This window comes from Canis lupus, chromosome 38 (genome assembly GCF_048164855.1).
Source record: "Canis lupus baileyi chromosome 38, mCanLup2.hap1, whole genome shotgun sequence".
In the NCBI taxonomy this organism is placed as follows: domain Eukaryota; kingdom Metazoa; phylum Chordata; class Mammalia; order Carnivora; family Canidae; genus Canis; species Canis lupus.
In genome coordinates this window covers 1,675,505-1,703,091 of record NC_132875.1, presented here as the reverse complement: position 1 = coordinate 1,703,091, position 27,587 = coordinate 1,675,505, and the positions used below count along the sequence as shown (strand labels likewise).

Below are 27,587 nucleotides of genomic sequence, written 5' to 3'. Positions count from 1 at the left end.
GTTTCATCCGACCCAGGGTTGCCTGGCACCTCCTGGCGCTGGGGAACAGTAACCATGGTACCCCGGGGTGGGGGTGGGGGTGGGGGGCTGTCCCCCGGCCTGGCTCTTGCAGGAGGGCAGGGCAGTTAGACATCCCGGGTGCCAAGCCCCTGAGGGTTCGGGTTCCGACCCTACGGTCCAGCCGGAGCCGGAGCCGGAGCGGAGAGGCAGGCGCGTGGGCGCCGCGCTTCGCACTCGGGGAAGGGGCTGGGGTCCCCGGAATCGCAGGGCGCCGGGTGCGTCCGAGGGACCCGGGGGCGGGGCCGGGGCTGGGGGCGGGGCCGGGTGCATCAAAGGGACCCGGGGGCGGGGCTGGGGGCGGGGCCGGCTGCCTCCGAGGGACCCGGGGGGCGGGGCCAGGGCTGGGGGCGGGGCCGGCTGCAGCCGCGGGACCCGGGGGGCGGGGCCAGGCTGGGGGCGGGGCCGGGTGCGTCCGAGGGACCCGGGGGCGGGGCCAGGGGCTGGGGGCGGGGCCGGGTGCGTCCGAGGGACCCGGGGGCGGGGCCAGGGGCTGGGGGCGGGGCCGGCTGCAGCCGCGGGACCCGGGGGGCGGGGCCAGGCTGGGGGCGGGGCCGGGTGCGTCCGAGGGACCCGGGGGCGGGGCCAGGGGCTGGGGGCGGGGCCGGCTGCAGCCGCGGGACCCGGGGGGCGGGGCCAGGCTGGGGGCGGGGCCGGGTGCGTCCGAGGGACCCGGGGGCGGGGCCAGGGGCTGGGGGCGGGGCCGGCTGCCTCCGAGGGACCCGGGGGGCGGGGCCAGGGCTGGGGGCGGGGCCGGCTGCAGCCGCGGGACCCGGGGGGCGGGGCCAGGCTGGGGGCGGGGCCGGGTGCGTCCGAGGGACCCGGGGGGGGCGGGGCCAGGGCAGGGGGCGGGGCCGGGTGCTTCCGCGGGACCCGAGGGGCGGGGCCAGGCTGGGGGCGGGGCCGGGTGCGTCCGAGGGACCCGGGGGCGGGGCCAGGGCGGGGGGCGGGGCCGGGCCGGCGCGCTCTCGTTGCTATGGTAACGCATCAACATCCAGCGCCAGGGCGGCGTGGGGGCTGCAGAGGCGGCGAGGCGCGGAGATGGTGAGGTCCCGGGACGAGCCGGGAGCGGATCTGGTCTGGGGCTCTGAGCGGGGAGCTGGGCAGCTGGGGAGGGAGAGGTGGGTCAGCGCCTGGGGTCAGCGAGGCCCCGGAGCGAGGAGGACACGCCTAGGAGGAGCAAGGGAAGTCCCGAGGAGGGTCCACGGGAGGACTCGGGGTGCGGTCTGTAGGGCCTGAGAACGTGGGGTCGCGGGAGCGGGACCGTCTCTTCCCGTCCGTCGGGCGGGGGCCCCCAGGGCTGGGGCTGCTGGGATGCGGGGCAGCCGCTGGTGGGGAGGCCCCACGCGGGGTTCTAGGACCTGCCCGGTGCCGCAGCCAGCGCCAGTGCAGGGGTCACCTAGCGCTCCTCTGTTGGCAGGTCTTGGCTCGCTCAGGAGGTACTCAAGTCCTTGTGAGTGAATGAATGGGCAGGTCGGTACCAGGTTTGAAAGACTGCGGGGAGGAGGAGGCATTGGGTCTGCTCCGCTCCTGCGGGCCTGGGGTCCCCGGGGTGGGAAGCACGGTGCAGTGGCGAGGGTCCTCGACAAGCGCCCCGGCCTGGGAGGAGCTGTGAAGTGTCTGGGTCCCAGGGAGGACCGTTGGCCCCTGAGGCATAAGGGAGGGACCCAGGGTAGGCCTTGGAGCCTTGGGGTGTTGGAAGTAACTTTAGATTTTCCGGGGCACACCAGAGGGCCAAGGCGGTGCCTTGACTGTTCTGTGGACACGTCGCGTGCCCATGGGTCATACTGTATTCCTAGGGGTTCAGAATCCTCCTGAGCAGGGATTTCAGGAGAGCTTTGACACAAACAAGTCCCCAACAAAGAGCAGCTCCCAATTCCCGAGGACTCCGTACGCTCTTGCAGTTGGGATCCCCTTTCACTGCTCCATTTAATGGTGCACAGTTAATCCGGGCTCTCCGCAGTGCTTCGTGTAAGTCAGGCTGTCTGTCTGTGGGGGCCTAGCATCGTGCCTGGTGTCACAGCTGGCATCACAGCTGGCATCTAAGGACACATGGTAACTGTTAGTTCCTTTCTCTCCTGTTTAAAAATTCATATTTTCCAGTGCAGATTATTTTTAAAAAATATTGTATTTATTTATTTGAGAGCGAGAGAGCATGAGTGGGGTGAGGAACAGAGGGAGAAGCAGACTCCCCTCAGAGTGGGGAGCCCACCTGATGCTGGACTCAATCCCAGGACCCTAGGAGGTGCTGAGCTGAAGGCGGATGCCCAATTGACTGAGCCACCCAGGTGCTCTTTTGAAGTGCAAATTAATCAGTGAATTGCACTTAGGCTAGGCTTGTGGGCTTGAGGGTACTCAGATGGGATTCCCCGTGGAAGGTCCACTCAGGGCAGGTGTCGGCCTGCTGACCGAGGCCCCCTGAGAGCCCTTGGACAGGACTGGGCCTGCGGGCACCTTTGAGAGGCCAGTGGGCCAAGTTAGAGATCTCGGCCCTTTGGCAGGATGCATGTGTGTATGTGTGTGTGTTGCTGCTCACTAGCTTTTAAGAGTATTTGGAGGAGTGGGGGGAGGTGCTGGTGGCGTTGGGGAGTCAGGGGCTCAGGGTGAAGCAGATTTCCAGGACTCTTACAAAAACACTGAATAACACAGTCCTCCAGAAGGAGGTGTGGGAGCTCACTAGGAAGCCACCTCTGGATGGCGGCACCCCATGGCCAACCTTGTCTCCCATTTGAGGAAAGGAGTGTGCCCTGAGTGGATCACGCGGTAGAAGGCAGGTGCCTGGTGCACGGGCATCCTCACCTTCTTGGCAGCCAAAGTCCACAGACAGGGAAAGAGCTGGAGGCCTGCATTTGCCAGCCCGCGGTGACCGTATGCAAAATGGGAACTGGATCGCAGCAGGGAGAGGACGTCCAGGAAAGGACGGGAAAGGTCTTCTTTGTTCAGTGGACAGGTGTTACGGTCACGCCAGGGAAAGTCCGTCGCTGTCTGCGCCGACCCAGTGGCAGCTCGGTCTCACCGGATTTGAGCTGCATGCACTGGATCCGGGGCGCCCAGAGCTGCGGTGTGTAAGCGCTGCCCTCTTCCGTGTCCAGAGTCAGGCTGCAGGCCCGCGGCCCAGTTTTGTTTTCAAATAAATACAGTGTGTTACCTACACGAATAATTACCTACTCAACTGCAGGAAATTATTCACTAGGGGAACCATCTTAAGATAATGCTCACCCCGCATTTCTGTTCAACCTTTTTTTTTTTTAAATTTTTTTTTAATTTTTATTTATTTATGATAGCCACAGAGAGAGAGAGAGAGAGAGAGAGAGAGATGCAGAGACACAGGCAGAGGGAGAAGCAGGCTCCATGCACCGGGAGCCCGATGTGGGATTCGATCCTGGGTCTCCAGGATCGCGCCCTGGGCCAAAGGCAGGCGCCAAACCGCTGCACCACCCAGGGATCCTGTTCAACCTTTTTTTTTGGCGGACATTCATTTAATAGGCACTCGGGGTGCGTACCCTCCAAACAAACTTTTTCGCAGGAGCACTTACCTGTTTCTTCTAATCTGCTTTCTTCAAAACTTAGGGTATTATGGAGATTGTCCTCTATCGATGACAGAGTGAAACTCATCCCCTTGACCAGCTGATCTTTCCCCAAATTCCTAGCAGTGGCCAAATTCCTGCGGTCCTGGGGTGGGATGGTATTTGAAGAGAGGGAGTCAGCTAGGTCAGCAAGATGAAAATATCAAAGCCGGGCTGGCATCTTTATCCATCCCCCGTCCTCATCTTCCCCAGTGGGACTAGGCAGGCTGGTGGCCAGGCGCTGCCCACCCTGGTGGGCATGTTTGTTGGGTCACACGCCAGAAGTAAAACCGGCCCTTCACTTCCTGAAAGGAGCGTTTGGCTACCGTCTCTGGCCTAGAGGGATCTAACTTTCCATTTCTGCTTGGTTCTTCATTTTTTCTAGTGCTTTTACACAGTGACCTCCCTAATCTCCGTAGTTACTCTTGGCAAGAGCGGCCCTCCTAGCCACGGTGCGTGGCTTGTGGCTTCAGAGTCAGCATTTCCCCCGGCGAGGCTTCTCAGCCACCCAACCCTAGAGAGCTTGGTGTTTCCCTCTGCCCTGCCTGGTGGCCACTTCTCTGTGGTCATCTCTTTTCCTTCCTCTGTTCTGACTTCTAGGCTCAGGCAGTACAGTATCTCCTGAGTGACTTCCCCTGGACCTGGGTACGAGGGTGCAGGAGAGAGGCGACTGGGTCTCAGCCCTGCAGGAGCCCGTGGGCCCAGTGGACACCTGAGCGAAGGGAAAAGCGGCAGGAGCGCTTGGAAAGAAGCAGGAGAACACATGCACAACCACAATAATCCTTCCCATCTGTATCCCAAAGCCCTCTCGCTGTGTTATTTGCCACAGTGATTTGGAAAATGTGGAGTTGGGGAGTGGCCTGGAGTCGGGCTCCTTCGGGGAAGTGGCCCTCGCGCTTGGTTTCTCTTATTCATTCTTCAGCAAATGCACGCTGAGCTCCCACTGTGTGCGGGCATCACAGCTGTGTGCTTCCTTCCCTGCAGAATTCACACCTGCCTGCTGATCCAGGGTCTTCCTGCCTTTTCCCTCCCGATGCTTTCCCTCAGTCCCACCTGCGGAAGGTTCTATTCATTTCGTCTTATTCTATTTTTGGTGGAAAGGGGAGCAGTTGCTCACCAGTAACTACAGAACAGCCTTCAGAGCCTGTTATTAGGCGTCCTCGGGGCTGCTATATTTACCTTTTAATAAACCCCAGCTTTCCTGCTCGGCTGTATCGGGGCTGCCCGAGGCCCTACGGGGAGGCTCCCACCGTAAGCCTCTTGCTGGCGGGGCCAGGAGTGAGGGGAACCACACACACAGCAGCGCTCACCTGGGGGATAATCTCCTGATTTTGCGGGAAAACCTGGTGCAGGTGCAACAGGTGCCGGGGCGTCTGGTCGGGCAGGGCAGATCCCAGAGAGCTTTCAGAACGCGCCGCCCAGGGACACCCGGGGGGCTCATGGTTGAGCACCTGCCTTGGGCCCAGGGCGTGACCCCGGGGTCCTGAGATCCAGTCCCGTGTCGGGCTCCCCGCGTGGAGCCTGCTTCTCCCTCTGCCTGCTTCTCTTTCTCTCTCTGTGTCTCATGAATAAATAAACAAAATCTTAACAAAACAAAACAAAGCAGAACATAGCATCCAGGGGTTAGTGGCCTGAAGCGACCGGGTCCATCTCCTTCTCTCCCCTGTTCCCTTGGCGGCTGCTGATTCCCAGGCTTGGGAGACCCCAAGTGTGTAGCTCATGCCGCCGAGATATCCCAGCTTAGAGAACCTGTGGGGCAGGTTGGCTCTCCCGGAGGGAGATTTGGATCAGCTTTAGAGTAAACCTGGAGCTGCTCCGAAGTCCTCGCAGGAGCCACATCCTGGAGACAGCCTTGTCTCGGGACTGAGCTGGGTGGGGGGAACGGAGGTGGTTCCGGTGTGCTCAGTTGCAGGTGACGGAGCTGGAACTGTAATTTAAGGATGGGGGAGGGGGGCAGGTCCCGAGGGGATTGTGGAGAGCCCCCCCCCCCACCCCCCGGCTGGGAAACTGTGCTCAGAAGCCCCGAAGCTGCAACCAGAGCCAAAACCACAAGGCAGACCTGGCCTGGCAGGGACCCCTGATGCACCGCTGCAGGCCCAGCGCTGGCAGCTCTGTGGGGTGCGGCGGCCTTATCAGCACGGCCCCAGACGCTGGGTATGGCTGGCACCGCTGCCTCTCGGCCTCTGGCTCAGGGCCTCTGATGGTGAAGCCGAGGCCCTTTGCCCGGGCTCAGAAGGCGCGTGGCTGCTGTTCCTAGTGTGTGTAGCCAGCCTTGGGCCTTACGTCAACTCCTTGGGTGAGGAATTCTCCAGATATAGGAAGACACTGGTTGGTTCAAAGCTGTCGGGCGCCTGCTTTAGGGGTCCCAGGAGTGGAAGGCACACAGTGGACCCCGTGAAGCAGTTTTCTGATAGCGGGGGCCATCACTCACCCTCCACCCACTGACCTTTACTGGGCGCCCGCAGTGTGTCAAGCAGCGGGAAGGTGGTTTTCCATCCCCAGGGTCCTCTGGTCCCTGCCGTAACCTTGAGAGCTCGTGGAGACACGAAGGAGGTCAGGTTGTCGTGTTGGTAGTGAAAGGCGGCTCAGAGCTGAGGCTGAGAGGCCTGGGGTGCAGAGGATGCTCCTTTGCTGGGGAGGCAGCGCCGATGGCCTCACGAGAGTGTCGTGTTGGGAAACTGGGACCAAGAGGACAAGGCATCATCCTCTTGCCATCGCCTCCCTCTGTCCCGTGCATGATGGCCTGGCCTCCTTCAGCCCTGGGACGAGGAGATGCTCCTCCTCCCTGAGCTGGTGTGCTGGCTCCGACCCGAGGACCCCCTGCGTCTGCGGCACGTCTCCTATGTCTCCTACATTGCAGGCTTACGGCGCTTTCCGTCCGTGGCTGTCCCACACGCCCACCCGCTTCTCCCCAGCACGGGCTGGACGGTGTGCACTTGCCCAGGGCCTAGAAGACAACTCAGTGCTGATGGCCCGAACTTTCTGCCTCTCCCTGCAGCCGCTAAGCACCACGGGCGTCCTGAGCTCCTCCTCCACCACTTCCAACAGGTCGAGGAACCGGACTCGCTATCGGACCAAAGCTGTGAGCTCCGAGGTGGATGAGAGCCTCTTTGGAGGTGCCAAGGTAATGCTCGCCAGCACCCCCCACCCCGAGAGCCGGGCCCTGGAGGCAGTGACCCAGGCTGGAGTCGCTCAGGGTGACGCTAGCACGGGGCAGGCCGTCCCCTCTCCCGGGTGGCTCTCTGAGGGAGACCGAGCAGCTGGACCCACCCAGTGGGGCCCAGGTGAACAGGGGTGCCTGGCTCTCTCCACCCCTGCAACCTTCATTTAAAATCTGTGGTAGCATCGAGGGGGGCTCTGCTGCAGGGAGCAGATGGCTGCCCAGTGGGTGCCCCAGGATGAAAACGTTTGAGGGCTGCCAACCGAGCTCGTGGACGACCCTCCGTCCAAGCGCAGCATCGGAGCAAACCACAGGTCCTCCGGGGTGCGTTGGCTTTGGGAACCCCCAGCAGGTCTTCACGGGCAGTGTTGTCCCCACTGGGAGGCCGACAGCATATTCCGGGCAGAGAAGGGGGGCTAGCTAGAGCACGCCCCGAAATGTTCCATCACACGGCAGGTGCAGAAGGTAGGGAGACAAGGACAGAACGGGAAGGGGACGTGGAGAGAGCACAGCGAGAGACAGAGGGACAAAGGGGGGGACGGGAAAGATGCCAGGAGCCGTGGGAGCGCTGGGTGCACCCCTCTGAGGCGGGCAGGCGGCAGGAGCCGAGCGGACGTGTGTGCTCCTCCCTGTCCTCGCCCTGAGCCCAAGAGGACTTTCCAGGGGCACCTGGGTGTTGGGTCGGCTGAGCGTCCAACTCCTGGTTTGGGCTCCGGTGTGATCTCAGGGTTGTGAGATCGAGCCCACCTCCTCCCTCCTCCAGCTCCGCCCGGCGGGTCTGCTTGGGGATCCCGTCTGCTTGGGGATCCCGTCTCCCTCTCCCAATGCCTCGGCCCTCACTCCAGTCGCCCGTCTCTCTCTCTCCCTCTCTCTCTCGTAAATAAATAAATCTTAAACAAACAAACAGGACTTCCCAGAGGGTTCAAGACGGCTCCTTTCTCCATCTGGTGACCCCATCTGCTGCAGGTTTCCTACCCACAGGGACAGAACCGAGGGAATGCACTGTCACTTATGGACAGGTTTTGTTTGGGCCCGTGGAGTGTCTTCCAGGGACAGAGATGAAGGTCGGGAGATGGCCGAGGTCTCCAGCCCCAGGGGCAGGCGGAGATGCCCCTGTTCCTGCCCGAGTCTGGCCCTATTGCTGGGGTGGGGGGGCATCTGGAGTCTCTGAGCCGGCAGCAGGGGGCAGAAGTGGCCTGTGTCACGCCTGAGTCGCGCCCCCCCCCCCCCCCCCCGGAAGCAGATGGACGCCAGGTGGCAGTAGCACGCTGGGGACCATCGAGCCGAGTGAGCTCCGGACCAAGGGATGTCCGCTGCCAAGGCCTCCCCCTGCTTCCACCCGGGGTCACGGTCGCTGCCTCCACAACAAATCATATTCTCTCCTGTGTTCAATGTTTTCCTGAAACAAGTGGTTTCATTTTCTTATTATTTGACTACTTCACGGTTGGAACATTTTGGGGAAAAAAAATCGTGCATTTAATATGCATGACCGCTAGCTCTGACTCCAGGACTTCCACACCACCTTCCATGTAAAGGCAGGTCTCTAACCTCCTCTGTATGATTTTGGGGGGGGGGTCGGGGGGTGGACCAAAGTAAGTTAATCATAAGGAAGGATTAAAAATCCTGAATATCACAGATTGGATGAGTCTGTAACAAATTGTATTATCTGACACCGCGGTGTGGCCCAAGGGAGATCATGATTTCTTCCTTCCTAAGTCATGGAGAGAGGAGACCCCAGAGACCCCAGATGTTCATTCCTGATGGTTTTAGGTCAGGAATGGACACACACTAGCCATCCCCATCCACCCATCCATCCATCCATCCAGCCAGCCATCTGTCCATCCATCCATCCATCCATCCATCCATCCATCCATCCATCGATCCGTCCCTCTCTCCATTCCTCCGTCTGTCCATCCATCCATCCATCCATCTATCCATCCATCCATCCATCTATCCATCTATCCATCTATCTATCCATCCATCCATCCATCCATCCGTCTATCTATCCATCCGTCCATCCATCCATCAATCCGTCTATCCATCCATCCATCCATCCATCCATCCATCCATCCATCCGTCTATCCATCCATTCATCCATCCATCCATCCATCCATCCATCCATCCATCCATCCATCCATCAATCCGTCTATCCATCCATCCATCCATCCATCCATCCATCCATCCATCCGTCTATCCATCCATTCAGCCATCCATCCATCCGTCCATCCGTCCATCCGTCCATCCATCCATCCATCCATCCATCCATCCATCCATCCATCCGTCTATCCATCCATCCATCCATCTGTCATCTATCCATCCGTCCATCCATCCATCCATCCATCCGTCTATCCATCCATCCATCCATCTGTCATCTATCCATCCGTCCATCCATCCATCCATCCATCCATCCATCCATCCATCCAGGGTATTTGCAGAAGGCACGGAGGAGCCTTGTTTCTAGAGGAGCTGGTCTCTGTTGAACTCACGCAGCCGCGTTCAAAGGCAGAGCATGGTGTAGCTTTCTCAGTGCCCCCGCAACTCTCGGCAGTCCCGCGGCCTGGGCCCCGGCCAGCCTTCTGTGCCCCTGGAAGGGTGGAGGGAAGGGGGGGCTACCCTTGAAGAAGTGGGGATTGACCAGCTTCTAAGCTGTCCTTCCTGACCCTGCAGCCTCTGGCCCAGAGTGACAGTCCCATCGTGCTCCTCCGAGATAAGCATGCCATCCGGAAGAGTCTCACTGCCCTGGGCTTGGAGCACAAGCCGGAGACCATCCAGCTCATCACCCGGGACCTGGTCCGGGAGCTCATGTGAGTGCCCAGGCGCAGCACCCTGGCCTCGCGTCCCTGCCTGCACTTCTGCCCCGATGTGTGCTCTCTGGTCTCATCCTCATGGTTCGGCCCCACTTCCATCCTTTTCATCGCTGCTGTTCGCGTCCTTGCTCTCCTTCCTTGCTGTCTTGGCCTCTCCTGTTTCTGCCCCTCTTGTCTCCATTCTTGGATCCTCGACTTCTTCCTGTTCCCCGAGTCGGGGCTGCAAGGGGGCCCCCCACACTGCCAGAGGGTCCCTGCTTGATAGTCCTCTCTGAGCCGCCCTTCGCGCTCCTGGTGAAGGGCAATGGTCCAAATGAGCCAACTCCTGGCTGCAGCAGGAATCTGCAGTAAGGGAAGCGGACCGGATGCTAATAGTCACTCTCAGGCCACGGGAGGAAATTCCTGGGCTCTTGGGTTCCTTTGGGATTGACTCAGCTGCCCCCTTGCGCCGCCGTCGGTTAGGGTTAGCTCAGCAGTGGGAACTGTCCTCCCAGCTCCGGACCTTCTGATGTCTGTGTCATCGGGCTGGGGCAGCGTGGCAGGGACACAGCTCCAGGAGCGCGGTCCACTTAGCCCCAGCAGCAAATGGCCTGGCCGGCTGTGTCCCACAGCCACTTGTGGGGGGAAGGAAGGAGGGAGGGGAGGAAGGAGGGAAGGGAGGGAGGAAGGGAAGAAGGGAGGGAGGGAGGAAGGGAGGGAGGGAGGAAGGGAGGGAGGGAGGGAGGAAGGGAGGGAGGAAGGAAGGAAGAAAGGAAGGAAAGAGGGAAGGGAAAAGGGGGAAGGGAAGAGGGAAGGGAGGAAGGGAGGGAGGGAGGAAGGAGGGAAGTGAAGAAAGAGGGCAGGGAGGAAGGGTGGATTCCTTGGGGGGTGGCTAGTCCTGCTGTCTCAAGCAGGTGAGTCCTGGTGGCTCTGGCTCCCAGGCTCCCAGGCCCAGCCCTGGGTCCACTCACTCAGGCCTCCTCCGGGAAGGCCCAGCCCCCACCCCCACAACACGCGCACACGCGCGCACACACACACGCACACACGCGTTTTATGAGATGAGGTTTCACTTCCTGCCTCAGACCATCTGCGTCTGGCTGCCGTGTCCCTGTTAAACGGCCTCACCCAGAAGCAGCGTGATTCCGGCCCCTGCTGCTCCTGCCTCCATCCTCTGTGCCTGCCAGTTGTTTGTAATCAGTATAATTAGCTCTTGGTTTGTTGAATGCGCTGGGCGGCTCGGAGGAGAGGTCCGCAGCCATGCCTCTGACTGTTGTTGATCAGAGATTTTAATTAATATTTAGGGTTCAAAGCTTCTCTCCGGGCCAGCCGGACAGGACAGGGATGCTTAGGTTTCTCACAGCATCCGTCTCAACCTTGTCTGGCGTCCCCCTTGCCCTCTTTATGTCATCCTTGAGGAATAAGCTCTTATTTATTTATTTTTTTAAAGATTTTATTTATTTATTTATTCATGAGAGCCACAGAGAGAGGCAGAGACACAGGCAGAGGGAGAAGCAGGCTCCCTGTGGGGAACCCAATGCAGGACTTGATCCCGGGCCTCGAGCCGAAGGCAGATGCTCAAGCACGGAGCCACCCAGGGGTCCCCCACTTTGTAAAGTACCGTTTGCCACGCTGGTTTGGGCTCTCCCTCTGGGCGCAGCAGGGCGCCGGGGCTGGGCAGCCAACAGAGTCTGCATGGGGGGGGGTCCTGCACACAGGCCGTGAGAGCAGGGTGGGGGGCCTCTGAGGAGCGGGCTCTCCACGTGGCTGGGGGGATTGGCACGTGTGCCCATGGGGCAGGGTTTCTGATGGTGGCGCAGGGAAGGTGACCTCCGCGCTAGACCCATCAGCAGAAGTCTTTAGGATGTCTCCGTGTGGCCGGTCCCTTGGCCAGGGCCCCTCCTCCCGGGTGGGCCTGCGGTGCCGCAGGTGACGTCTCCTGCTGGCAGGGTGGCACTGTGGGGCGCTGGCCATGGTGAAGGGGGGAGGAGGGCAGAGCCCCGGCTGCAGCGCAGGGCCGAGGGCTTCCCCGCTGCTCCCCACTGATGGTGCATCCCCCCGCAGCGTGCCCACCAAGGATCCCTCCGGAGAGTCCCTCATCATGAGCCCCGAGGAGTTTGCACGCATCAAATGGGCGTCCCACGTCCTGACCAGGGAAGAGCACGAGGCCCGGGAGCAGGCCTTAAGGAAGGAGAAGGAGGCTATCGTGGTAGCTGCCCGCCCGCCCTGGTTCCGCAGGGGGAGGGGAGCTCTGGGAGGGGGGTGTGTGTCTGGGCCTGCGTGGACACCAGACACGGCGCAGGGGGGCGTGGGAGCAGCAGGGAGCCGGCCAAGAAACTCTGGTTCTCCCAGCTGGTGGGTGAAGGCACATTGGGGTCGCAGCAGGTGGCCTTGGTGGCCCGGCAGCACCCAGGACACTGTCCCCTAGGATGCGGTGACCGCCCGCAAGAAGGTCATGAAGCAGAAGGAAATGGTGTGGAGGAACAACAAGAAGCTCAGCGACCTGGAGGAGGTGGCCAGGGAGAGGGCCCAGAGCCTCCTGCAGAGGGCCAACAGCCTGCGCCTGGAGCAGGAGGAGGAGCTCAAGGACCTGAGCAAGGTACCCTTGGGGCTCCCTCCTTGGAGCTCGGCCTCGCCCCCCCCCCCCCCCCCGCGTCCTAGGGGCAGGATGCCCTGGCGGGGGGCAGGTGAGGGGCTGAGGTCCCGGTGGGACTGGGGACTGGCCTCGCCGCCTGCCGGTCATTCACCCTCCCTGGGCCTCACCTCCCGTGTCCAAGGATAGCGGTGAGGCCACCGCGCAGGGTGACGGCAGCGTGGCCCTGCCTGCCCTTCTGTCCTGGTGGCTCAGTCGCAGCCGCCCGGATGCCCCGCAAGGTGCTTCCCGTAGCCCAGAGCCTGAGGTCTAGTCGGGGGCCCGGTTTGTTTCTCATTTGCGTGTGGTTCCCTTCCCAAGCAAGTGAACCCCGCCGACCCCCACCTTGTCTCCCAGGCAGACAGGCCTGTGCCTCCTTTTGCTTTCCAGAGCTTGCTCGGGGCTGGCCGTCCCCTGGTGTGTCATGTCGGGCTCTTCCAGCCTAAAAGTCTAGTGGCGTGGCCTGTGCGTGAGTGCTTTAGTCTCCCTGAGGAGTAGAACGCAGGGTCTAATCTTGGGGCTCGTGGGTCCCTAAGGGGGACCTTGAACCTCTCAAGTTTTCTGGAAATTCCATGTGTATGTATGTAGGTGCATCCTGAGGACGGAGCCCGGGGCTTCCCTCGCATTCTCCAAGAGTGACCCATGACCCCCAAACACGAAGACCCGGTACCCCGAGAGGGGCTACTGTGGCTTCTCCTTGCACAGAGCGGCGTGTGGCGGGAGCCCAGGAGGAGTTAGCGTGGCCTGCGTGTGGCCGTGCGCGTGTGGTACCCTGCTCTCCCCAACTCCCGCGCCCCATGGTGCGTCCCTCCCTACCCTCGTGCCTACAGCTGGTGCCACCCTGTCCCCCCCCAGATCATCCTCAACGCCAAGTGCCACGCCATCCGGGATGCCCAAATCCTGGAGAAGCAGCTGATTCAAAGAGAACTGGATGCGGAGGAGAAGCGGCTGGATCAGATGATGGAGGTGGAGCGACAGAAATCGGTTCAAAGGCAGGAGGACCTGGACAGGAAGAGGAGGGAGGAAAGAATCCGGTAAGGAGCTGGTTTTGGCATCTCCCTGCGGTCATTCCCACGGGTCCCCAGGGCCGGCCGGCCTCACGGAGACGTCGCCTGGAGAACTGCAGGGCCTCACGATCGCGAGGCTGCTCCCTGCACGGTCACGGGTGCTTCACAGTCCGGCTGCGCAGCCTCACGTCCCCCCACCCCGCCCTCCCCGCGGCGTCCCCCCCACCCCGGGGGCCCCCAGCACCCAGACTGCGCTTTTGTTGTTCCTTCCGCTTTGAATATTCTCCTCTTTCCTTTTCCCCCTGGAAGACACTTTCTCTTCTTTTAGCCTGTGGCTTTGCTGTCACCTCCCCTGGAAAGCAGCAGGTTGGCAGCTCCCGTCCGTACCCGCCACGCGGGGCTTGGCCTCTGGCAGGACGGATGGCGGCTCCCTGGCCCTCCCCGGAGGACGCTGAGGAGCGGGCTCTCCACGTGGCTGGGGGGATTGGCACGTGTGCCCATGGGGCAGGGTTTCTGATGGGTTCCAGGGTTTCATTGGGCTTCCTCCAGCTCCCGCGCCCCCACTGCAGTCGGCCCGCGGCAGGTGCTTCACACGCGTTAAGGTGATAAAGTCAGTCCCCGTCCTTTTGCGGAAAAGGACAAGTAAATTTACTAGATCGGGTGAATTACCGAATCACAGTGTCCCGGGGCCCGAACACCCACTGCTTAGTGTGCGTTACGCTGTCCCCCTCCGATGCCGCCGCCCCGAGCCAGTCATCTCTGCACCTCCAGGAGGCTCCCGGCAGGCCGCGGTCGGCTCCCTGTAAATGTGAATTTAATGGCTAAGTGACTCTTCATCTTCTGCATAAACAGCTCCAATTAAAGAAAAATCTCTGCCTTGTTAGGCCGCCCGAAGGCTCTGAGCTGGTCCTTACACGGAGCCCCAGCCCTGCTCCCGGACTCCTTTGCTCATTCCTCCCGAGTATTTCATCTGGAGTCAGGAAGCCATTCAAGGGCTCCACCTGGACGGGACTCCCCTCTCGATCTCGCCCTGACCCGTGCCTTCTCTCATTCCCGTAGCCTTTACTCATCCGTCATGGGGTCTGGATGCTTCTAAGTTTGCAGTCATCCCGACCACACACGGGGAGTCACCAGCATTGCTGATTGTAGACTCCGGTTCTCTGCTCTTTACTGTCGACCTGGGGCATCGCTGAGCCGAGAGGCCTGCTCAGCGCCAGCCCGTGCACCTGCGCTGCAGGAGCCGTGGCAGGCGGGACAGGGCCTGAGCCACACGGCGAGGAAGTGGGGGTGGGACGCGGGACACGGCGCCAGCCGACGCCCCTGGGCTTTCCAACCCCGTGAAGCTGGCAGAGGACGTTAGGTCCCCGTGACTGTTCCGGGAGGGCTTGGGAGGTCGTGGGATGTCGGAAGCTCTTTACACACGGCAAGGCAGAGGAGCAGTGCATGTGTGGGGCGCACTCCTGGGCAAATGAATGAAGAAGGGAAATTTCAAGGTGGGGCGCTTCGAAGAGAGAGAGGACGGCCCCCTCACGCCCCTCGAGAAGGACTTTGGGCTCACGAAGGGGAGCGCTGTTTGCGGGGCGCTGGTCAACTTTGTCCCCGGGACGCCTCCAGTCTTGGGGGTTATTTGGGTGGAGGTGGGGGCAGAGGCACGTGGACGTGGGTGTCTAAGCCCTTCGCTCCCCTTCGTCCTAGAGGAAGACGGCACATTGTGGAGCAGATGGAAAAGAACCAGGAGGAGCGGTCGCTGCTTGCCGAGCAGCGGGAGCAGGAGAAGGAGCAGATGCTTGAGTACATGGAGCAGCTCCAGGAGGAGGATCTAAGGGTAACAGGCCAGACAGACAAAGCCAAATTCCATCAGCAGCGGCGACCCAGCTCTCCAAGATTTGGGGGTGCCGGGGGTGGACCGCTTTCCCGTCAGGCACGTGATGGTTTCGCAGCACAGTCGCCATCAGCCTCTATCACGGTGTCGAACGTTCATTTGGCCACGGTGCCTACTGGGGACCGAGCAGGGATGTGGACAGATGCTGTCCCCACCCCCCAGCTCCGCCCCGACCTGGGGACTTGGGGTCTGAGGCCAGCACACCCGCGGACGCGGACGCAGAGGGCAAACACAAGCTTGTGCCTTGCACACGTACCCGCGGGGGTGCTCGGTAGCCTTCCCGCAGTCACCGAGGGGTGGGACGCACTCGGCAGACGGACAGCAGCGTGTGCTAGGCCCGGGCTCCCTGCTGTTCCCTCAGCGTGGTTAGCTGTGTGGAGGAGCCAAACCATTTCCCCCCCATTATGTCTAAATAAAATGAACAGACGTACCCGTTGCAAAAGAAATGATGGCCTTCCCGCCCGAGCTAAGCTAAGCAGATGCAGAGGAGCCTCTGTTTGCCTGCCCGGGTCTGTTGCAAGGCCCACGGGCCCCTCTGCACCAGGAAACTTTGGGGCATTTATTCTCTCTGCCTCCCTGAGCGTGTTTTTTTTTTTTTTTTTTTTTTACCTTTGAGAATGTTTATACCCGCAGCCAAGCTGAAAAACTTGCGTCTCCCCCAGCCGTGCCTCCCTCACATTCCATGACTGTGACGCGCCTTCGTGGCTCGTCCCTTTGAGGGGCACATACACACGCGGCAGCGAGTTGCCGATATCCAGACACGTTGCTTCTAGGGGCTTTGGCCCCCGTCTCTGCAGAGCAGAGGCCTCCTCTTCCCAGGCATCAGTACTGTTATCACATCCCCTCATAAAAAACAGACTCCAGTCACATCGTTTAACACTTCATCCACAGCCAGATTTCCCCAATTGTTCCAAAAAATGCGTTTTCAGTCGTCTTTTTTCTCCTACGCGGGGTCCATTCCACGTCCCTGCCTTGCAATCACGTAAGCCTCCTTCGTCTGCTTTGACCCAGAAGAGTTCTCTCCTTCCTCCCTCCCTTATTGCATTTTTTGGCACGGGGTGGGGGGTGCTGAGGCCCCCCAGGCCACTTGACTTGAGTGTCCCCCATTCTGACCTGTCAAGTTATTTCCTCGTGGGGCTTGTACTGTTGGAGTTTTCTCCCCTCCCCCCATTAACGGACTTAATGGACAATTAAGTTGGTCCATGAGTGTCATCTCCTAGTGATTGGATGGTGGTGATGGGGGGCGGGGGTGCCTTGAGGGTCCAGGGACAGCCTCATAGTTACACGGTGTTGAGGGCCCTTCGAGGAGCCAGGAGTGAGGAGGAGGGAGAGGAAGAGCACCTGGAGAGTCAGGAAGGGCCGGGGGGGCAGGTAGCCTCGTGGATTGCTCATGGAGGGGGCCCGAGGGCCAAGACGCCAGAGAGCAAGGGAAAGAGCCAGGAAGGGGAGGTCTGGGCTCAGCATGCGGGGAAGGGGCGGGGAGGGAAGACTGGGACACCTAGATTGTAGGAGGGGGACTTGGTGGCTTGCTGACACAGTCCCAGGTGTCCATGTGTCAGCACCGTGACACGGTGTGCGCCGTCGTTCTGTGGCTGTCTGGATGGGCACTTCCCAAGGTTCCAGGAAGTGTTGTTATCAGTCGACTTTAAGGTGGGAACCTGTGTCCCCCCAGCTCAGACCTGCCCCATCACCTCGGGGAGGTGGAAATTAAGTGAACCACCAAAACCAACACGCTGAAAAGCAAGTAAATAGGCGAAGAAGTCAGCCAGGCAATATGCGGCTGTGTCTATGTTGTAGACCAGGGGTCCGCAGGTGCGCTGGTCAGTGGCCTGAAACCAAGCAGGGGCAAGCACGGCAGGCCTAGATCTGCAGGCACCGGGCGGGGCGGGGGGGGGGGAAGCAGGTAGAAAGGAAAGGAAGACGGGGGAAGGGGAAGCAGAGGGGAGAGTCTGCGGGCCAGGTGGGAAAGGTGGGGTGAGTGAAGAGGTAGGCAGGGGAGAGTGAGGCGGTGCCGCAGCCGTGACACGCAGGCAGGCCCACAGCCCGCAGGCCCCGGGGTGGGGGGGCAGTCAGCTCCCTCTCCCCAGCCCTGAATCATGGCTGTGAGTCAAGTGAGTCAAGCTCCGGGAGAGCCGGCCCGGTTGCCTCGGACAAGTCAGGGCAGAAGCTGGGCTGAGGGCTGAGGACGGGCTGGAAGTCCAGGGGGGGCGGAGCCTTTGGGAAGTGGACGGAGCTGGAAGCAGCGTGTGTGTGTGTGTGTGTGTGTGTGTGTGGGGGGGGGGGGGGGGGGGACTTGATGGCTACAAGAATTCGGAGGCCTGTGGCGGCGATTGGCGGGGTGGGGGGGGTGGGGTGGGGGGGGTGGGGGGGTGGGGGTGGATGGGTAGGCCGGCTGCACGACATTCAGCTGTGACCTGAGAATGTGCAAGCTCGGGTGTGCTTGCAGGGGCTTCAAAAGGCTCAGGCTCCTTCCTTAGAAGGGATCTTGCCACACCGGTACCCTGACCTCCGTCATGCATCGTCTTTCCCCGTCTACCATTTTTGTTCTCACCTTTTCTCACAGGCCACTCACTCTGGTCCCCTCGCCCCTTCCCTGTTTGTTGAGCATTTGCTGTTTTCCTCTCATTGGGCTTCACGTTGGCAGGGAGGACGGGGAGTGTGACACGGTCCTCGTCCTCCGGCAGTGGCGGGGGCCGGATAAGCACACAGGAAGGAATGAGGACCCACAAGGCCGCGCACAACCAAACCCCAGGAGGTGTGGCACCGTCCTGAGTGCAGAGGGGACTCAGAGAGGACGAGAGGACTGGACCTTCCAGAGAGGATTGGAGCTTTAACTTAGAAAGACCAGGTTTCAAAATTGCGGCTCTGGTTTGTTAGCTGGATGGCCTTGGGCCGTCATGACACGACAAGTCGGGGCCTCAGTGTCTCCATCTCCATGAGGCAGATAACAGGTTCTACCTTTCAGGCTTTGGGGACATATTTGGGTTTCGGAGATGGGCTATATAACGTGGCCAGAGAGTAGAAAATACTCAAGTAGGGCAATACTTTATTATTTCAAATCATCGCTGTTGACCAGAGACTAGAAGCTAGGGCTTGGCTAAGGAAAGAAATTGGAGGCAGGAGGAAAGACCAGGAACAAGGGGCAGGACTTGGCGTGACACGTGGAGACACCGGTCGGAATTTTCAGGGCCTCCACTTCCCGGAGAGCTCGTCTGCACCATGGCAAGTGGGTGCAGACCCGGCCATTTGGCTGCGAGGGGTCACTGGTGGCGCCTGAGAGAGCTGCGGGGCTGGGGGGGGGAGCGGGCCGCAGACGGCGTCGGCAGGTCTCTTGGTCTGGGCCCCTTGGACTCAGAGGCTGTCTTCCCTCCGACGGCAGGACATGGAGCAAAGGCAGCAGCAGAAACTGCAGATGCAAGCGGAGATCAAGCGCATTAATGACGAGAACCAGAAGCAGAAGGCAGAGCTGCTGGCCCAGGAGAAGCTGGCGGACCAGATGGTCATGGAGTTCACCAAGAAGAAGATGGTAGGTTTCTGAGGCCCGGGACTCGGGGCCACGAACAGCACCCGAGTCAGGGGAGAGGGAGGCTGAGATCCAGGGGCTCGGCAAGCCACGCGAGCGTTCCCCAATTCATGCCCCTCCTCCTCCTCATCTTGGCCAGTCCGCTGGTTCCTAGCAGACACCCAAATTAGGGCATTACGTCCTCGTTAACACCTTTGATTAGAAGCTGGATGAGGGTCAGCTGCAGGCCGGGAGGGAAGTGGAAACTCTCGGGAAAGTACAGTTTTGCGGATTCCTCACAGCTTTGCGTAATGACGCCCCCGGGAATCATGGGGCACCAGCTCCATAAACTTTTTGTGGAAATTCCCAGATCGGGAGTCCTGTACTGGGTGCTAGACTCTGAACGTAGGGCTTTTCTGTTCGCTGCTGTCGCCGGGGAAGCCGGGAGCACAGCATGGGGCACAGGGCGACAGGGAGACGCCCCGCGGACTTACTCAGCAGCCAGGCTGAGTGGCGGGTGATTGGGGTCAGCGAGGACGGGAGGGCAAGAAAAGCTTCGCAGCCCAGTCTAGATGGAGTGAACGCGGGATTCAAAGGGGTGGGAAGGGCTGAAGGTAGCGCGAGCATCATTGGGTCCCTCACGTGTTGGTTCTCCCGCCTCCCCCGTGAATCCCGAGGCTCCCTGGTGACAGAGAACGCGGCGTACTTCTCCGTTGCGGGGATGACGGGCCGCTCCAACAGCAGACCACAGCTTGGGTCTTGGCTTTGGCTTTCTGGGTGAGACACGCAGGCGACAGAGCAAGAAGGCAAGACAGGACCAGGGCGGTTGGTGTCCAGTCGGGATCACGCAACTGCCGTTGGTTGGGTGCTTAGACTGTGCAAGGGCCCTGTGCCAAGTGCTTTCCGTGTGGTCTCCCCGCGCTGGCACGACACTTGGTCAACCCGACTCCAGGTGTCCTACACGCTTCACCCTGCGTCCAGTTTGAAACTGGGCCGAAGGGACTGTGGAGTGCGCGGAGCTCAGTTACGGTTTCCCTGGACGGGCGATGGCGGTGGTAACGAGCCACGTGTAGGAGCCGGGGAGCAGCTCTGCTGGCCGTGGTGCTCACGGTCCATGAGGTGCTGAGGAGACGGGGAGCTGCGAGCAGCTGTCGGGGGACACCTGGCACCTTGTGCAGAGCCAGGCATGATGAGGAAGGGGAGCCGGGAAAGGGCTCCAACCGCAGAGGGGCTCGGGCTTGGGCACGGCCACAGCCCGCCGCAGGGACCACGTACACCCCGAGTCCATCTCTGACCCCACCGTGGTCTCTGTTCTTGCCTCGTCAGAGCCACGGGCAGGGGTGGGTGCTGGGAGCCTCCAGACCTCCCTGCCCCGCCATCCAGGGCGCCGTGGAACCCAGGCCGGCTTGGCCACACGGCCGCCTGTGCGCAGCTCGCAAGCAGGCAGCTCGCCGGGCGGCACGGAAGCCTGCGCAGGGAGAAGGGCGGCCACGGGTCCTTCTGGATGGGGGATCACGCTTCCACCCAACTCAAGCCGTTAGTCTCATGACGACCAAGAGCGGTGGTTGGGAGGCCGGCTTTGGGAAGATCTTAGGGGTACGTCCTGTCGCTCAGAGAGGTGGTAAGGGGAGCTAACTGATGGCTGCCGACCGCAGGGGGACGGCCCAGAGGCGCTGGGCCACCTGCCCGGGGGCTAATGAGACAACTTCCACCTGCCGCACTTTACAAGACAGGCAGGTGCCACAGTGGCTCCTTGCAGAACCGCGGCCCAGGGGCCTTGCGACTTAGACGTGGTCTGCACTGCGGTGGGAGGGGCGTGAAGGCCGGGCCTGGGACGCTGGCGTTCAGGTCCTCTTTGGTAGTTGACTGGCTATGCGATCGTGGGCCGGACTCTTGACGTGCGTGAATGGCAGCTCCCACACCTATAACACCCGTCTCACGACACGTGATAGGGGCCCTCTGGGATCATGCAGGAGGCAGCGATCTTCAAGGACAAAGCCGTTGGTAACGCCACTTGGCTTTATTCATGCATCGCTAGGTATTTTGCCCTGACCTTGAAAAGAGTCAGGGAGCGATACAGGGGGACATACCGGATAGACCACGCCAGGGACTTTGCTCCTCTGCGAGGCTGGGGCAACGGGAGCTACAAGACCTTCTGTCCCCGGCAGGCTCGAGAAGCCGAGTTTGAGGCTGAGCAGGAGCGAATACGGAGGGAGAAAGAGAAGGAGATCGCCCGTCTGAGGGCCATGCAGGAGAAGGCCCAGGACTACCAGGCGGAGCAGGTACCTACCTGGTCTCGGCTTCCCGGGGCCTCCCCGGCCCCCTTAACCACCCTGACAGCCTGCAAACCGACCCGAAAGGCAGGGGTGCAGCTTACCTAGGCTTGAGTGGTCTGGGGGTGCAGGGGGTGCTGCCTCCTGTGCCACGGCTGCGAGGACGGGGCAGCGTGTATGTGCCCAAGGTCTGAGGGGAAGGTTTTGGCTGCTATGTAAAGAGCTTTCGACCTTAACTAATCACTGAAATGTGGCGTCTCCAGCATTAGCAGTTTTTATCATTTTTTTAAATTTTTTAAGAATATTTTATTTATTTATTCATGAGAGACACAGAGAAAGAAGGAGAGACACAGGCAGAGGGAGAAGCAGGTTCCCTGCGGGGAGCGCGATGCGGGACTGGATCCCAGGACCCTGGGGTCACGCCCTGAGCCGAAGGCAGATGCTCATCCACTGAGGCCCCATCATTAGCAGTTTTTAAAATGCAAGGCGACCGCAGGACCTCCTGGAGGTGTTGGGAGGGTTAGGGCAAGACTTGGGGTCGGTGGTGAGGGAGGTCAAGCTGAGAAGCTGCAGGGTATCTTCCAAACACAAAGTTGTCCAAGGCTCCACGTGCCCTTTCCGGCAATAACCTTGCCAGAGATTCGCGGCTCTCCTCGCGTCCGCGGCCTGGTGGGCGCCCAGGTCGGTTTACAGCCTCACGGGGCTCCCCACCTTCTCCTTTCCCAGGATGCCTTGCGGGCCAAGCGCAACCAGGAAGTTGCAGACAGGGAGTGGCGCAGAAAGGAAAAGGAAAACGCGCAGAAGAAGGTGGAGACAGAGGCCAAGCTGCGCAAAAGCCGGCTGGAGCAGGTGGCTCTCAAGGAGCATGCTCTGGCCGTTCAGGTGCAACGGGACCGGGATGAGTTCGAGAGGATTCTTCGGTAGGTGGGGCTGAGCCCCTTGGCTCCCTTTCCTCGTTCTGTGGCAGGGGCGGCCCGCACGGCGCGCCGAGGGGCTCGCTGGCCCGTGCACGGACGGACGTACGATTGTCTTGCCGGGGACAGCGCAGTCCTTCCTCCTCGATGGACGGAGCTGAAGTGTTCACACACGGGGATTCAGAGCCAAGAGGTGTCTGAGCAGGGGTTTGGAAAATAGCACCTGGACTTGTCTAAGGAGTTGGGTCTTACTGGGATTATTTATCCTGGAGGATTGAAGGCGTCAGTCAAGTGCCCATCTGGCCCCTCTGGGGGCCCCCGGCCCGTCCCCACTAGCTGCGGCGCCCGTCAGCTCAGTGGCTTTCCCTGCCCTCGAGGGTCACGCCTCGGTCTCTGGAAACCTGCTGCAGGAGGCAGCTTCCTTAAGGGCCCGCGGATTCCGCCGCCGGGCACCAGCCTGCCTTCCGGTGTCTGCTCTCTCCGGCCTCCGTGCCCTCGGACATCCGTGTTGCCATCAGCAGGACCTCATGCACAGGAGTGGACAGAGACTGGGGTCCTGCTCTTCCGCTGACCCATTTGTCCCTCCGTTGCTTCGTTTGCCCGGAGCCTGTGCCTAGCCACTCAGCAAAGCGCGACCAGCCCTTCGGAGACGTCGAGCTTCTCCTGATGCTCTGGGTTAGCATCTAGACCTGGTGTCTCCGGGGCCACGTGACCACCAGGGCGGGTGTCTTCAAGCGCCAGGAGCGTCTCTGCCTGGCCAGCAATCCAGCTTTGCCTACTTCTAAAGCACGGCCTCCCCGATGGGATGGCCTCTGTACTTGCTTCCTGCTTCTGGAGGGAGGCCTGCCGTGGGCCCTAGGCCCGAGGGCTAAGCAGCCCCGGCTCCCCTCCCCCGCCTCCCCTCCCCAGCTCTCCTAAGCCCTGGACCCAGGCTCCACCTCCACAGATGCCCTGGAGCGGGGCGGGGTGAGGCCCCAGGCAGCAGCAGCGGGGCCTGGAGGCTCCCAGGTCCTAAGGCGGCCCCGAGGTCACGGGCCCCAGCCCCGTGAAGGGCTCAGGCTCTTCCCCATGCAGATTTCCCGCTGCCTGCCAGCCCAGAGGCCCCCGAGTGACACATGTGGGCTCCCGCTTCCACCTGCTTCCACCCGTTTCCAGCTGCTTCCACCCACTTCCACCCACTTCCACCCTGGTGGGAAACAACAAGCACCGTTCTCTACGTAGGAAAAGATAAGGGCAAGGCGAAGGGTGAAGCTTCAGCTATCACGGAGGTGCCTGAGCAGTGGGGTTTGGAGTCTCAATGGAGACGGGAGGGGACGTCGGCGGGGGTCTCCTGACGGACTAGGGGCCCCTGGAGGTGCACAGGGGTTACTGAGAGTCGAGCGGATGTGGTTTCTTGGGTCTGGGGAGAGGGCTGGCCAGAGGGAAATGAGTAGGTGACAGAGCTTTGGGGAGCTTGGCTTGGGGTACCAGCGCCCTCAGGGCGGAGGAGCAGGCGAGGAATCCGCGCCCGAGATGCCTCCATATGTTGGTTACGCCGAGAAAGAGCTAAGACGATAGCTCAGAGTGGCCCAGCTCAGCGAGCGTTTCCCCCAAGATGTGAATACATTTTATTTGGGGTTTTTTGGAGCCTGTCCGGCCCACCTTGACTGCTTTCCCCGGGATATTGGGGCCCACGAAAATCCCCTTGGGAAGAGGCTCCTACAAGGAATTTGCAGAGCGGGCGCATTAGGAGCGCTGAGCGACACGGGCGCCAGCTCCTGCCCCCGACCCGTCCGCAAGTAGGAGAGCTAGCATCCCCGACGCCAGCCCTGCTCGCTGCCAAGCATCCCCTCTGCGGTTGCGTTGTTGCCATTATTATTGTTCGTGGGAAAGAAGGAAGGAAGGGAGAGAGAGAACGAGGGATGTCTCAGGACAGGCTAGGGGCCTGGAGCGGTGCATCGTTACAGGAGAAGAGTTGGGGTCATGGCTTCCAGCGGGTGAAACCCCGAGTACAGGCCAGCTATGTAATTTGCGGGGCCTGGTGAACTCATGAGAATGTGGGATCCCTTGTTTGAAAAGGAGTAAGAATTTCTTTTTTAAAAAATATTTTACTTATTCATGAGAGACACACAGAGAGACAGAGACCCAGGCAGAGGGAGAAGCAGGCTCCATGCAGGGAGCCCAATGTGGGACTCGATCCCGGGACCCCGAGGTCACGCCCTGGGCCAAAGGCAGATGCTCCACCACTGAGCTCCCCAGGGGCCCCTAAGAATTTCTAAACAGCGCCTGAAGAGCATTAAAGCAAGCGTGGGGACCCATGCTCCGGGTGCGGGGCCTGGCTGAGGCTGAGCTCGGAGCCGCAGAAGGTGGGGGGAGTGTGCAGGACCGGGGTCTCTGAAGCCCCCCAGCAGGCTCCCGGGCCTCTCCCCGCTGGCCGCCCCGCCCAGGCCATTCAGCAACCCCGTCCCTCCTCCAGGGCGCAGAGAGAGCAGATTGAGAAGGAGCGGCTGGAGGAGGAGAGGAAGGCCACCGGGCGCCTGCGGCACGCCAACGAGCTGCGGCGCCAGGTGCGTGAGAACCAGCAGAAGCAGGTGCAGGACCGCATCGCCACCTTCGAGGAGGGCCGGCGCCTCCAAGAGGAGGCCCAGAAGCGGCGTGAGCGCATCGATGACATCAAGAAGAAAAAGATCGAAGAGCTCAGGTGTGCCTGCCTGCTGTCCCCGGGCCCGAGGGCGGGGTGCGTGGGGGGCAGGGGCTCGGGGCGCTGACAGGTGCTCTGGGAGGGCCCTTTCTCCGGACTGGAGCTCGAACGGGCAGTTCCCCCTGAGGGGGTTGCGGTGGAAGGCTCGGGGGCCCGGCTGCCCGGCTGTCTGGGAATGCCAAGGCAGGGTGCTAGGGTGCTAGGCCCACAGGGGAATGTGTTTGGGGGATGGACTGTGGGACCGGGGGTGGGGGTGCTGTCCCCAGGTCGTGTGAACCCACCCGAGGCCGGCGCCCTGCTGCCCCTGTCACTCCTGCCCCGCGATCCCCCCGCAGAGCCACCGGCCTTCCCGAGAAGTACTGCATCGAGGCTGAGCGCAAAGCCAACATCCTGCCACCTGCCTCCGTGAGCTGAGGGGTGCTGCGTGTCCCCAGGGGCGCCCACCTGCGGGGCACAGGACCTGCCCAGGCTCGGGGTGTCCGTGGCTGCCGCTCACCAAGACATTTTAGTTACAGAATAAATTTATTCTACTTCTTTAAGGAACAGCCCAGCTTTCCTGGGGGGCTGTGGCCCAGGGAGCGTGGGGGTGCTGAGGTGTGAGCCAAGTGGGCTACGGGGGCCTGGGCCGCGGGCGGTGTGATGCTCGGCGGCAGGGGATGCAGGGTGCTCGCTCTCCCTGGCCTTTTGGGGGCCCCAAAATGCTCCACCTGTGGCGCACCTGCTCCCGGTTCGGGCCCAGCTCAGGGGCATTTCCGGGCCGGGGGCTGGAGCTGTGCTCTCAGGAGGGGCTGGGGCTGCAGAGGCCGGGCTCCTGCCGGGCTCCCACCCGCGACGGCGTCGGCACCTGTGCAGGGGGCGCATCAGCACCCGGACCCACCCTCCGCCCTCTCGGGCCCCGCAGGCCGGGGCCGCAGCACAGACACCCGCCGTGCCCCCGGCACACCCCAGGCCCGCCCCTCACCCAGACCGGCCGCCCCCTCGCTGGCCCCGCGGCCCCTGCTGCCTGTGGTAGAAACCTCCCGTGTCCCCCGAACGCTCCGTCCTTCATTCGCTCGCTCGGCCCTCTGGGGGCCGCCTTGGCTGGGTGCACGGCCGGGCTCGTGCGGCCGACCGGCCTGCCCTGTGGAGCGCCCATCTGGGCCAGTCTGCCCCCCGCCCCCCCAGCTGCTCCCCACCACGTTCCTCGTGCCTTTAGGATTAGCCTCGCCTCCTGGAAGCACCCCGATGACCGGCTCCCTGTGGGCTGCAGGGCTGGTCCAGGGAGGAGCTGTACGCGTGCCCCGGGGGGAAAAGGCTTGCGTCGGGCTCCCAGCCCCACGGTGTCACCCTGCCCCCTGCATGCTCCAGAGCCCAGCCGTGCCTCCCCCATGGGTCCTGCTCCCCAGGAGGGCAGAGGGCAGCTGCTGGGCGCGTCCCTGGTGTTTACAACGCCGGGTTATAAGGGCCTCGGGCAAGAGTCCTCTTCATAGGGCCCAGGGAGAGAGGGCAGGCCGGCCGCTCCCGGTGCTTCCTCTTTCTCCGAGGAGCCTCCCCAGGTGCCTCCTCCACCTGCCTCGCCCCAGCAGGCCAGCTGCAGGGGGTCTCCCGCCTTCCTGCTGGAGCCCCTGAGTGGGCCCCTCCTACCTGGGAAGCTGCTCCCCCTGGCTGGGAGGGGTCCCCCGATGCGCAGCCCAGCGCCTCCGGGAGTCTGGTGCTCCTGTGGCTGGTGCATGTGCTCAGCTTCCCTGGGAGGAGCTCCAGGCAGCTGATGCCCGCGGGGACCAGCAGGGCCCCTTCCCTGGTGCAGGGGACCCTCCCTGCCTGGAAAGCCAGCGGGGCCTTGGTGCCTGGAGCCTGCCCCCAGATCCGCACCCGAGGCCCCCACCTCAGGGCAGGAAAACGGGCCTCCCTGGAGCGCGGGTTGAGGGCAAAGGGCGATCCAGGCCCACTGCTGACTGTGAGGCCGCTCGGAGAGAAAGGGGCGACGGAAAGCAAGGCTTACATTCTGCAGGGCAGCTGCCCGTGAACCCGCAAGGGTGCGGGGCCCGGCACTGGTGACCCGGCCTGGACCCGGCAGGGGCGGCGGCCACAGGGCGGGCTGCACGAAGGCCTGGCCTTGGAGCGGGGGCTGCATTGGGTCTCTGAGCGGGTGAACACGATTTGGGGGCGAGTGTCCCGGTTCTGTCCTCACGGAGGTCCCCCCCAGCCCCCCGGGCATTCTCGGAACTGGCCCATGATGCTCCAGAGAGTCCGGGTGCTCCTCTGGGGATTCCTCAACAGCCCTGCCTGGCTCCCGCAGGCTTCCGCCCGGCCTGAGTCACCCATCAGCAGCAGCCTGGTTCCTAGAAATGGGACATTCCTGGCGGCCTGTGACGCACACCGTCCCGGCGGGGCTGCACCCCTCATGAAGCCCCCGCCCCCTCCCTGCGAGGGCAGTGGGGACGATGACGGGGAGTGGTCCTTGGCGTTAGTGGGGGGCTGGGGGGTCAGAGCCAATGGACTTCCTTGAGGACTTGGGGCCCGAAGCTCGGGAACAGCAGTCTCACCTTGTTGCCCGACACTGGGCCTTGGGGTGGGCGGTGCGCTCCTCGGGGGGGGGGGGGGGCTCGGTTTTCCCTCCTCTCTGGGGCGGAGGGGAGCTCTGCACCCTCGGCCCTGGGGGTGGGGGTGGGAAGCTGCAGGGGAGGCAGCGCGGGGGAAAACTGGGGGTGCCATTTGGTGCATCACGTGTGTGGCTGTAAAGATGTTAGGAGCTTGGGAAATAAAACAGCTCATGCCCAAGCTGCTGACATGGGGGTGCCCGGGGGACGTGCCGGCGGCCTGGCCCCTGTCCTCGGGTCCTCAGTTCCCCAAGGAGTCAGCCTGGGCTGCTGCAGCCTGGCAGATGCGGTGGTTGGGCCCCAGCGCGGGGCCCCGGGTCAGGTCTGCAGGCGGCTGCCCCCCGGCCCGAGCCCCCAGGCCCCCCCTGCCTCCCACTGCCTGCACGCCCCTGCCTGCCCCTCGGCGCCTGCTGCCTGCGTCATGCTCTGCTGTGGCTCGGAGGCGGCCTCACGCCTTTGCACCTGCCCAGTGGAGCGTGACTCAGCAGCCTTCCCTGGTGGCCAAGCCAGGCTGTGCCTGACTCAGTGGGGTACTGGGATGTCCTCGCACCC

The 27,587-nt window shown here is 62.0% G+C and overlaps 1 protein-coding gene across 2 annotated transcripts; it reads left to right on the top strand.

The window, feature by feature from the left end:
* Nucleotides 1-1,040: 1,040 nt before the first annotated feature.
* On the top strand, nt 1,041-24,995 carry CFAP45 (cilia and flagella associated protein 45). Of its 2 annotated transcripts, none has more exons than XM_072814406.1 (12): nt 1,041-1,101; nt 6,622-6,747; nt 9,451-9,587; nt 11,631-11,775; nt 11,995-12,165; nt 13,054-13,232; nt 14,901-15,030; nt 18,467-18,613; nt 20,758-20,871; nt 21,589-21,782; nt 24,232-24,456; nt 24,792-24,995. In XM_072814406.1, exons 1-12 carry the CDS (start codon nt 1,099-1,101, stop codon nt 24,868-24,870), a joined length of 1,650 nt encoding a protein of 549 aa, XP_072670507.1. In that variant the 5' UTR covers nt 1,041-1,098; the 3' UTR covers nt 24,871-24,995. The 2 variants fall into 2 exon arrangements, with proteins under 2 accessions (XP_072670507.1, XP_072670506.1); XM_072814405.1 differs by lacking the exon at nt 1,041-1,101 and adding an exon at nt 1,488-1,530.
* The last annotated feature ends 2,592 nt before the right edge of the window (nt 24,996-27,587 follow it).

What these genes read in the sequence shown, in the direction of transcription:
- CFAP45 (XM_072814405.1), top strand. An exon ending in TCCAGGAGGAGGATCTAAGG is followed by an intron (nt 15,031 to 18,466) that starts GTAACAGGCCAG and finishes CTCCGACGGCAG; the next exon opens with GACATGGAGCAAAGGCAGCA. An exon ending in AAAAAGATCGAAGAGCTCAG is followed by an intron (nt 24,457 to 24,791) that starts GTGTGCCTGCCT and finishes ATCCCCCCGCAG; the next exon opens with AGCCACCGGCCTTCCCGAGA.